This window comes from Bos indicus, chromosome 12 (genome assembly GCF_029378745.1).
Source record: "Bos indicus isolate NIAB-ARS_2022 breed Sahiwal x Tharparkar chromosome 12, NIAB-ARS_B.indTharparkar_mat_pri_1.0, whole genome shotgun sequence".
Lineage (NCBI taxonomy): Eukaryota > Metazoa > Chordata > Mammalia > Artiodactyla > Bovidae > Bos > Bos indicus.
The window spans coordinates 80507266-80519383 of record NC_091771.1 but is presented as its reverse complement, the minus strand read 5'-3'; the positions used below and the strand labels follow the sequence as shown (position 1 = coordinate 80519383).

General features: G+C 42.4%; 1 protein-coding gene across 3 annotated transcripts in view; it reads left to right on the top strand.

The window, feature by feature from the left end:
- Positions 1-12118, top strand: part of NALCN (sodium leak channel, non-selective) — a 314747-nt gene that overhangs the window by 239966 nt on the left and 62663 nt on the right. For all 3 annotated transcript variants that reach the window (XM_070800447.1, XM_070800448.1, XM_070800446.1), the window contains one exon: positions 1589-1662. In XM_070800447.1, the coding sequence (XP_070656548.1) occupies positions 1589-1662 (74 nt within the window). The remainder of the gene's footprint in view (positions 1-1588; positions 1663-12118) is intronic.

The following is a 12118-nucleotide window of genomic DNA, read 5'->3' as shown; positions in this document are numbered from 1 at the left end:
TCAGTCGCTCAGTCGTGTATAACTCTTGGTGACCCCATGGATTGCAGCACGCCCGGCCTCCCTGTCCTTTACCATCTCCCAGAGCTTGCTCAAACTCATGTCCACTGAGTCAGTAATGCCATTCAGCCACTTTATCCTCTGTCACTCCCTTCTCCTCCTGCCTTCAATCTTTCTCAGAATCAGGGTCTTTTCCAATGAGTTGAATCCTTGCATCAGGTGGCCAAAGGATTGGAGCTTCAGCCTCAGCATCAGTCCTTCCAATGAATATGCAGGACTGATTTCCTTTAGGATTGACTGGTTTGGTCTCCTTGCAATCCAAGGGACTCTCAAGAGTCTTCTCCAACACCACTGTTCAAAAGCATCAATTCTTTGGTGCTCAGCCTTCTTTATGGTCCAACTCTCACATGCATACATGACTACTGGAAAAACCACAGCTTTGACTTTGGACATAGTCCAAATTTGTTGGACTTATGAACAAATTGGACTTATAAACACACTCTCAGAACAGAACTCATTTGTATATAGAAGACTTACTGTATAACTGGGCTTTTGGAGCCTGGTAAGCAAGACCTCAGATTCTAAGGAACTCTTTATCTCCAGTAGTCACTAAAATCATACTAAGGACTCAGTAAATCTAATCTGTTGATCAAAATGAATAGGGCTTTGTCTGAGCACTGTCCGTGGTCTGCACTACCCTTCCTGGTCCTGAATCTTTCCAGGCTGCTGTGCTTCTGTCCTCTGCCTCTGCCCCTTTCCCACCCTCTCTGGCTCCTCTATACGTGCCACCAATCACCTTCTGCAACTAGGAAGCTGAGTTTGGGGAGTGCGTCTTCAAGTTTGTAGCCAACCTCCAGGATTGTTTTTCTCATCCTTCCCCCTGCAATAATTTCATCATTGCAACAAGGAAGAAACCTTTAAAGTTCATCTCATTTTTGTCTTCATGTCTGTAGGCAAAAAAAAAAAAACTCCTAAACTCATCATTCAGATTAGGATTGGGTCACAGGCCCGGAACATTTTACTGAAATATTAGGGGATATTTTACTGAAAGATGGCGATAGGGGTTCGGTAGTCATTGCAACCTTGAATTCTTTGAAAACTGAAAAGCCTGTGTGGTTGGAAGGAGTGCTCAGTCATGTCTGATTCCTTGAGATCCTGTGGCTGTAGCCCACTGGGCTCCTCTGTCTATAGAGTTTTCCAGGCAAGCATACTGAAGTGAGTTGCCCCTTCCTCCTTGAGGGGATCTTCCTGACACGGGGATCAAACCCGCATCTCCTGCATTTCAGAGGGTTTCTTTATCACAGAACTATCGGGGAAGCCAGATGTAGGGACATTTTATTACCAATGAGCACAGCCAGTGTGTTGCCCCCATAGCTGTGACATGTGGCTGAAAAAGCTTGTTTGCAGTTATATTCAAATAAAGTAGGAGTAGAAATTAAAATTAAATGATAGAATCAATCATATGAGGATGCTTTAGTGAAAACATTCATGCCTAATGTTTTAATAGTGTAGCTGTTTCGTGTATGTAATGATCTTTTGGTATGTTTCCCCTTTACATTCTGAAACTAAAGTCACACTCATAATTTTACAGCTTCGCAAGTCTGTCTTCAGCATCAGGGCAAGGAATCTTCTAGAAAAGGAGACTGCAGTCACGAAAATCTTAAGGTAACACCATTTAACATTGATACACAATTAAACACAAGTAGGGTTATATGAAACAACAAAAAAAAAGCTGTTTCTTTAAAATAATGAATAATTTTCTGAGTATTCATATATACTTCCTGCTAGAAAGTAGGTTTGAGTAACTGTATGCTTAGAAATAATGTTAAACACATCACTAATGTCTTGAAAAAGTAATATTTTACTAACTCAATTGGTCATTTTCTCTTTCATGCATTTAAACATAAATTTTAAGTACGGACAATGGCAGAAAGATGGAAATAACTTCTCCTTACAAGTATTATGTCTTTTGTGATGTCTAAAGGACAAATCACAATTTAAGGGGAAAATGGTAAACGGGAAAGCTTTCTGTATTTTTAATTTGAGTCACAAAACCCAAAATTTGTATTCTTTGTCATTCGAGAAGAACTCTGCCCAAAGTGAAATGAGTGGCAGACTTCTGCCGTTGTTGTTACTTATCAGCTCTGGGAACAAGGTTATGATCTAAAGAAACTGTAGCTGCCTCTCTATTTTACTCATGTGCTGCTGCTGCTGCTGCTGCTACGTCGCTTCAGTCGTGTCCGACTCTGTGCGACCCCATAGACGGCAGCCCACCAGGCTCCCCCGTCCCTGGGATTCTCCAGGCAAGAACACTGGAGTGGGTTGCCATCTCCTTCTCCAATGCATGAAAGTGAAAAGGGAAAGGGAAAGGGAAGTCGCTCAGTCGTGTCTGACTCTTAGCGACCCCATGGACTGCAGCCTACCAGGCTCCTCCGTCCATGGATTTTCCAGGCAAGAGTACTGGAGTGGGGTGCCATTGCCTTCTCCATATATGAACACAAATCACAAAATTAGATCATAATTCATAAAACTAGATATTCTGTCAGGTGGGTTCATAGAAGCTTGAACCTAAATATTATAGATGCTTGAATCTAAAATATTAAATAGATAAATATGGTCAGTTATTTCTGAAGTGTAGTCAAGTTGGGGGTAAAGAGATAATTAAGAAGAATATGAATTTTTAAAAATTTTATAATTATATATCAATGTTAATAAATTTAAAAGAATTAATACCACAAATAAAGTGATTGTAATTTATTAATTTATTTAAAATCAATGTATATTTAAAATCTGTAAGAATCAACAGCATATCCATTTTAGAATACTTATACAAACATGTAATTTTAATTGAAATCTGCCTTAAAGTATCAGGAAAGAAAATTGAGTGAGCTACTTAAGCATATTTTCCAAGACCATGTTATAAAGTAGCATGATCACTATAAAAATGCATAAGCACTGGAATATAATTTATTGGTGTGTGTATTACACAGATGTGTGTAAGAAATGGGCTTCCCAGGTGGCTCAGTGGTAAAGAATCTGCCTGCCAATGCAGGAGATACAGATTCAATCCCTGGGTGGGGAAGATCCCCTGGAGGAGGAAGTGGCAACCCAGTCCAGTGTTCTTGCTGGGAAATTCCATAGACAGAGGAGCCTGGGGGGCTACAGCCCGTGGGGTCGCAGAGTCGGACACGACTGAGCAACTAAGCACACATGCGTGTGTACCTAAACACTGGAGGTGGAGTGGCTGACCAGGGAACAGATCAGTCCATAAAAGGAAGCTCTCTCTGCTGCTGCCGCTACGTCGCTTCAGTCGTGTCCGACTCTGTGCAACCCCATAGACAGCAGCCCACCAGGCTCCCCCGTCCCTGGGATTCTCCAGGCAAGAACACTGGAGTGGGTTGCCATTTCCTTCTCCAGTGCATGAAAGTGAAAAGTGAAAGTGAAGTCGCTCAGTCGTGTCTGACTTTTAGCGACCCCATGGACTGCAGCCTACTAGGTTCCTCCATCCATGGGATTTTCCAGGCAAGAGCGCTGGAGTGGGGTGGCATTTTTCCTTGCCTTCTCCAAGGAAGCTCTCTCTAAATGGTGCTAAAGAGAAGGAGTCTGTTTCTCTTCCACTCCACCTGCATTATTAAGAATAGTGGAGTTTGGGGGCCACATTGCTGGGCATATGAGATCTTAGTTCCCTGTTTAAAGTCTGGAGAAGGTGATCTTTGGGCTGCCCAAAGTCTGTACACAGGATACTGGACTTAGTGTTAGGGGACTCTATAATTTTGAGCAACTCGCTTATCTGACCCCTGTTTTCTCATCTGCCTTTGAGGTATAGACTGCCCAAAAAGGTTATCTGAGTAATCGGCTGATGAAGCCAAGTGAAATGTAATATTTACTATGAGGAAAACGCCCAGTTCAGCAGTCTTAATAATGACTCAGAAGGGGTAGGTCAAGGGTGAATATTCATAAGTTTTTGGGCTTAGGTTTCAGTGTTTTTAGTGGGGAAGTCTGGTTGAGATTAGGCAAAATTCTTGATATAAGGGTCTAGATCATTTTGCAGTGTGTACAAGTATTGAATCATTATGTTGTACCCCGAAACTAATATAATGTTTTACATTAGTTGTTGTTTTAGTCGCTAAGTCATGTCCAACTCTTTTTGATCCCATGGACTGTAGCCTGCCAGGTCCTCTGTCCATGGGATTTCCCAGGCAAGAATACTGGAGTGGGTTGCCAAGTCAAACCCAAGTCTTCTGCATTGGCAGGTGGGTTCTTTACCACTGAGCCACCAGGGAAGCTCTATGCATCAGGTACACCTCAATTAAAAAAAAAAAAAAAGAGTTTAGTACTCTTCAGGATATACAGGGAACAAATACTATTACTCCATTACTATTTGGAGGAGGGCAACACTCCGGGTCGGGAATGAAGAATAGGTAACACATGTTTAGGTGTCCACTGCCTTTAATGCCCTTTCCACTCTCTATGGCTCAACAGTTCAGTCATCAGCTATTGAGATGGAGTTTGTATTTCTGTTATTTCACTTACCTTCTTGATTTGGGAGTGATTTTGAGAAGAGGGAAAATAAATGGTGACTCTGAGCTGCCATCTTTGCTGCAGAAATCTATTCTATTCTTTGTCTTGAATTCTTAACCTCCCTGGTGGCTCAGATGGTAAAGAATCTGCCTGGGATGCAGGAGACCTGAGCTCAAATCCCCTGGGTCAGGAAGCTCCCCTTGGAGAAGGGAATGGCTACCCACTCCGGTATTCTTGCCTGGGGATTTCCATGGACAGAGGAGCCTGACGGGCTGCAGTCCATGGGGTCACAAAGAGTTGGACACAACTGAGCAACTAACACCTTCATTTTCATGTATTACCTTTCAAAAATAAATATAACTGATTTTGAGTAACAGCATTCTTAAAATGTTTAGGGTTGGTGGACCCAGCTAGGCAGGGTCTCGGCCTGAGTCTTAATGAGAACCAGTGAGAACCAGTCTGGACCAGTGTGTCCAGTGGATGACCTGTTTTCTAGAGACAGAAAACAGTCCTTTAGTCTGTAGTTCAGATGAGTGGATTTTCGGAAAGTTCTTGAAGCTAACAATGAAATTACTTACTTGTTATGGCCTTAAATTCCTGGACATTCATTTTCCTGGAATGAATATTCAAGTCCTATTAATGGAGGGGTCTTGGTTCTTAGTACTGATATTGAAGCTGTGGAATTACCAGGGTTCTCACTTCTCAGGGGACCCACATTTTCAAATATCCATCTTCTGTTTGAAACAGGATCTGAGTTATTCTAGCAAAGAACATGCTGTATACCTCCCTATGAACAGGAAATTCTAGTCCACAAAGAAAAAAGACTTTCAGAGAGAGGCTAGAGTGTTGAATCAGTGGTGGGGTCACCAGTGATTTCTACATATTATAATCTGAATATAATTCTACATAATATAATCATCTTTCAGTTGTATTTTTCTACTTATTATTTTTTTTGAAATTAATGTGTGCTTTGAAAATTGAAATGAAATTCTGGGTATGTATAGAAACACTTCGATGAGAAACAAAAGTAGGGCATTTTAACAGAACTTGAGAACACTGTCAAAAGCTTAAATGCAGCTGTTTCACTTGGCACTAATGGGCCAGGCTTACCTGGAGAGTCTTGTGAGAAAGAAGATGGCCCTAAATTATAAAATCCAAGGTTGCTATTAAATTCAGTCTTGTTTTGACTTTGGCTACACTGTTCAGCTCCACTAGAGAAAGCTTTCTTCAAAAGGCAGTGACCTTTATACCACATCAGATGAAATCAAAACACCAAGCAGTGAGCTTTCAAAAGCATCGCCCCCTCTCCTGAGATTTCTCTAATTTGAGCCCTGAAATTGAGCAAAAACGCATTATCATTCCTGTGAGGCTGAATGCATCAAGAAATGTCAGAATAAAATAATTAAACACGTTCCATTATTTCAGAAAGTTCCATCCTTTTGCAGTTCACCATCAGTATCTCTTTAGCTAGGGACGGAATCTTATAACCTCTCTGAGTGCTCAGTCTGGTATGATTTTTGTAATGTGATATTTGGATCTATGATATAATTGTCTTTTCCATACACTGAATTAATATGTTTAAAATATAATTGAATGCTACTTACTGTTTAGAAACTAAATATATTTAATGACTTACTGGGTCAGTTTTTCTCATCACTTTTTTCAAAGTTTATTCCTTAAATTGTTCCTACACTGAAGACATGGACATTTTAATATAACAAAACAATATACCAAAACTGAGTAGTATCTCTCTCTCTCTCTCTATGTGTGTGTGTGTGTGTGTATAAATATATATATATATATACACACATTTTTTTTTCAATCTTTTGGCCACACCACACAGCATATGGGGTCTAAGTTCCCTGACCAGGGATCGAACCTGCACCCTCTGCATTTTGACCCCATAGGATTACCAGGGCATGTGTATCAAGTACTTACTCAGCAACCCTGTAGCCCAAATAAGTGAGAATCCTGGCTCCATGCCTTCTGGATGTCTGACGTTGGGCAAGTTGCTTATGTCTCTGCACCTCTGTTTTCTCTCTCTTAAATGAGGTCTGTAAATTTATAGCCCCTGACTTACAGGAGAGGGTTACACAGGTTGGTATCTGCAGTTGATTTTCCATTATTGGGAATAAGTTAGGGGAGACCCACGGTTGCCCCTGAGGGACAAGCAACTGACAGCTACCTTTCAAAGCTGATCCTCCAGGGCTTGCTGCAGAATGTCCGCTGTTGTCCAGCAGAGGCCAGATCTGAGGAGCATAAAATGCTTTTGACACATCAGTGTACTCTTTTTCCGGGTTGATCCCAAAGTCCTTGCTTACCCAGCTAGAAGCAGTGTACTGCTGCAGCTCATTTGAGAAACTTCCCTGGTGGCTCAGTCGGTAGAGAATCCACCTGCAGTGCAGGAGATCTGGGTTCAATCCCTGGGTCAGGAAGATCCTCTGGAGAAGGGAATGGCAACCTACTCCTGTATTCTTGCCTGGGAAATCCTATGGACAGAGGAGCCTGGCAGGCCACAGTCCACGGGGTCGCAAGAGTCATACATGACTTAGTGACCAAACCACTGCCACCACCAAGCTTTGCTAGACTGGCTAACATCTTCAGGGTATCATCAGATCATTTGTTTAATTCATTTGCTGGATGCTTATTGTCGGGTATAGTTGTGAACTAACAACAGATTTCTCAGCCCAGGTTAGCATCCCCAATAGCCGATGGAAACTCCTGGACATGGAGAACTGTGATCTTTGTAAATGCCTAAAGGGAGGCTGTGAAAGTCTCCATTCTGCTTGGATGGGCCAGGAAATAAAATAGTCCTGTCTCAGAACCTACAGAGGCATTGGCAAGAAGCCTAGTCAAACAGGTAGAGAGCAGCATCCCACAGAGAGGTTTGGGGGTGGCCGCAGGTGTTGGTAAAGTGGAGCCTGATGGGCTTGGCAGCCGGAACAGTGACGGTGAGCAGGATTTAATTGAGATCGTTGGTTCAGAGGGGCTGGTGCCCAGGGCAAGGGAGCAGCTGAACAGAAGGTGTGACTGCCAACATGGGCACCATGGGCAGACCAGGGACCACTGGGGCTGGGACACGCATGGCATCCTCTTCTGCAGGGGTTGTAATTCCTGCCTGGAACCTTCCATGTGCACATAGCATTGGCGCTCCATAACTTCAGGATGGTTGAGGGCTTAGCTGGGGTAGGTCCTTCCTGGGCCGTGGGCTCAGTGAGGTATTTCTTTTGATCCGCTGGCATCTCTGAGGGCCTTATTCTCCCAGCTCTCTCTCCCCAAGGGAGATGAACTGACATCTGGACTCTTCCCTAGGATGTAAGCATCTAAGTCTTATTCCCCTGGAAGGGGTGGCAAACCTGATTTTGAACCATGGAGGAGAACATAGAACTTTCTAGAGGAAGAAATTCAAATTAAATATCAAAGATTCCCTCCAAAGTCCACCTGTCCTTATGCATTTCACTAGCTGTGAGAGCAGGGGAGTTTGAGGAGAGGACAAAGAGCCTCTTCATCCTACTCTGCCTTGTCTTGTCTAGACTGGAGCTGCCAGTTCTCTGAGAAGATTCTCAGGGAGTCTAAGAGCGCTTTGCAATGCAGAGCACGATTTCTTATCCCCTCGGCTTTTTCCCATGGAACACATTCTCCTTTTCAAATTATTGTTTCATCTATTAGCCCAGGAGTTCAGCAACTTCTGGGTAAGGTCACGGGAGTTCTGTGCAGCTCCGTGCCCTGGGCACGGCTCACAGGGCATGCACAGCATCCCCGAGAGGATGCGAGGACCGTGCATGTCCCAGAACCCGGGGCCAGACTTGCCAGAGCTCAATGAAACCTGCTTCAGCCCCTGGGGGCTGTGGTGCACCAGGAGGACCCCGCAGACGAGAGGAAGTGGGCTGAGACTGGTCAGCCTGCCGACACCACGGCAAATGTTTATAACCATCATTAGCAAGAATAACCTGAAGTTTTAAGGAAAGAGAGTATGGGGCAATAATGTACCTTTTATTAATTAAATTAAATTATTACTATCTGATTTATTAAATAGATGTATTAATATATTGACTATGTTTAGAAATACATAGATTTTTAGTATGACTCTATTAGTATTGCCATTACACAGTAATCAAATATTTCATGTAAATATTAAATACTATTGTAAATATTTATCTGTGATTTTGTTAAGTCTGCCTAACTGTTGGCTTTCCTTACGAAGATTTTCCTGGTACTTAAAAAACTTATAGACTGGTTGGAAGACCATTTGGAGATATAGAGACTAAGTAAATGGGTAGAAATTAGCTGTATTCAGAGAACAATAAACTAAGGCAATAAGATATGTGGGAGACTTCCCTGGTAGTCCAGTAGTTAAGACTCCATGCTTCCACTTCAGGGGCTTGGGTTCAATCCCTGGTGGGGGAATTTCTGCATACCATATGGTGCAGCCAGAAAAAATAATTAGTTAATTTTTAAAAAAAGAATCCATGGGTGCTTACATTTGAATAAAACACAAAATAGTGAAAATTTCAAGGAGGCAAAATATAACTTAATTGAAACAATATATTCTTGTTTTGTTTGCTTTTACCAACTAAACTTTCTTTGCTTGCTGCTGCTGCTGCTGCTAAGTCGCTTCAGTCGTGTCCGACTCTGTGCGACCCCATAGACGGCAGCCCACCAGGCTCCCCCGTCCCTGGGATTCTCCAGGCAAGAACACTGGAGCGGGTTGCCATTTCCTTCTCCAATGCGTGAAAGTGAGAAGTGAAAGTGAAGTCGCTCAGCCGTGTCCGACTCTTCGCGACCCCATGGACTGCAGCCTACCAGGCTCCTCCGTCCAAGGGGGTTTCCAGGCAAGAGTACTGGAGTAGGGTGCCATTGCCTTCTCCCCTTTCCTTGAACTTTGAAAAATGTTTTATTGAGATATAATTAACATATGTATTAGTTTCAGGTGTACAGCATAGTGATTCTAGGAGGTTTGTATATCCTATGAAATGATCACCACAAAGGAGTCTAGGTAACATCCATCACCTTACATAGTAAAATAATATATTCTACTTTTCTAGGTAGTACCTGATTTGTAGTAATCAAAATATATTTCATTGACATAGTATATGATTTGTAGATTACTTTCAGATAAGCCCCCAAAGTGATTGTATTAATACTATGGATTAGGAGAGCTACTATGAAATTTTACCTAACCGATGTGGGAAGATATTTTGACTAGGTTTTTCTTTTACTGTTTTATCATTGATGGGTAAAGCAGTAAGTACTAGAGGAAGATACATATCTCTAGAAAAATCAGTTTGAATGGTTTATGCAGCATTTGGCAGATTTCGTTTTTGGTATTAAAAAGCTCAGCCTTTGCATAGCAGTTGGCATTTTTCGGAATCCTCAGCAAGGTTCACCACACAGTGAATGGTACAGGGTTTCAGATATTTTATTTGCTGAATTTCCATAGATGCACTAAAGCCATGGATTTCTCAAGAGGTCATTTGCCTTCTCACGTATGGTACCTGTGTACGATAAGACTTAAGGCTTCTTTCGTTTTTCGATCTAAAACAGTGAGGTCTGGTTGTCGGTGTATTTACATGTCTACGTATGAAAACATTTTCTTGAAAAACACAAGATCGGAAGGAACTGATTCTCTGTGGCTATTGAAGAGCCGTTCTCAGGCCTGGGCTGACTCACGAAGGAGCTGGATCTTCAGTACGATATAAACTATAAACCTATAAACAAACGCAGCTCTTCTCTCATTGCCAGAGGCCAGGAGCGAGGAACTCACCGTTAGCTTTAGCATTGTGGAGGCAGGTGAGAGTCCTTCCCAGGAAGCGCTCACCTGTTCTCTTCCCAGGTTCTGAAGCCATGGTTTTACGTCATTACCCCTGAAGGACTGTCTCTCTGTTCTCTCTTGATGTTGTTCAGCCACTCAGTCATGTCCTCCTGCTTGCGACCCCATGGACTGCAGCACGCCAGGCTTCCTTGCGATGTCCTCCAATGTCTCCCAGAGTTTGTTCAAACTCATCTCCACTGAGTCAGTGATGCCATCCAACCATCTCATCCTCTGCCGCCCCCTTCTCCTCCTGCCCTCAATCTTTCCCACCATCGGGGTCTTTTCCAATAAGTCTCTTGATGTGACTATCTTACATTAACCACATCTGATAATACTTTACAGGGGGACCCTCAAATTCAACGTTCTGTGAAGTCATATTACCATGCCTTTAGATGGTAATGACATTTAATACTGGACACTTAATATCATGTAATTTAACTTCTCTATAATGTATGAAAGTAATTTGAAGACTCACAGGCCTCTGTCTTTCATTATCGAACGTACAGACTTTGCCCATCCCGTGTCCGGGAACATTAAGAAAGAAGATGTGGAGACAGCTAGGAAAGAAACCAAGGACCCCCTGCTACTGTTTCTATAAACAACTCGTGGTGTTTAAAGGCTAATAAAGCCCCAAGATCTCTCTTAGAAACATCATCTTTGGGCCAGTCTTAAAATATTTTAGATGGAGACATGTCAAGAAAAATAGAGACAATTTCTTAAGACACGATTCTCTCCCCTCGACCTCCATAGAAGATTTTATATAAATATATGGCTGTCATATAAGGGGTAATTGAAATTCCACAACACAAAGGCAAGGCAGAGAAGGGGGGGAAAAAGTCAGTCTTTCATATTTTTTTTTCAAAGGCTTGGCAAGAAACCAGGGGTAATATTTTTGCAACTGGGAGTGCGTATTTGCTGAAGAATATTCCCACGTTTGAGTCATCATCAGGGGTCCTAGTCTTGTTTTACTTTCAAAGGTAGAGAGGGCGGAACGTTAACCCCAGCTGGGAGAAGGAGCATGCCCCACTGTCCTTCTCCTCCAGGGAGCAGGGATAAAGGGATTACAGATGCCTGCATAATAGAGAATTTCCTCACTCAGACAAGACAAAAGGCTTCATTATTTTTCACCAGACCCTTGAAGCCTTGTGCCTTCCCGTTCCAGAAGCCAGGCAAGCTGACCAAGTGTTTTGTTTTGTTTTTAATTTTAAGCCCACATAATGGAGTTTCTAAGAACCCAGGCTTCAAGGACTTGCCATTATGAAGGGATAAAGGAAAGATATTGAAGACCTTCACGTCACAACTCTTAGGGTCTCCCCTCCGCCCAGATGAGCCAGACTGTCCCTGGAGATCAGTGTGTGTCTTCAACACCTGAGCATTGTCTTCCTTCCACGAGACCAGAAGGCATCTAAATCCTTATGAAAAATGTAAAGCAGCAAAATAGAATTGAATCTTCGAGTACTTTTCCTTCGGACTAGGTTTTTTCCTGAGTAACTTTAACAACGGATGCATCTTATTTCTTGTTGGTAAAAGAGTAACAGTCTCAAATTCCTCCCTTATTTACTATTTTGGTTTGGCCGTAGATTGCTGTAAGACACGGTATACGGTGACCTTGTTCCCAGTGATGGTTTGCAAGTTTCTCTTAATAACTTTCTCATAGAATACAGATAAAGATTTATAAGCTTTCTACTTGCAAGGAACACTGTCTGATTTTTTATTCCCGTCTCAGGGTCTCCTCTATCATAGACATGCAGCGTGTTTCTTGAGTGGTGTAGTGTTCAAGTGAAAGTG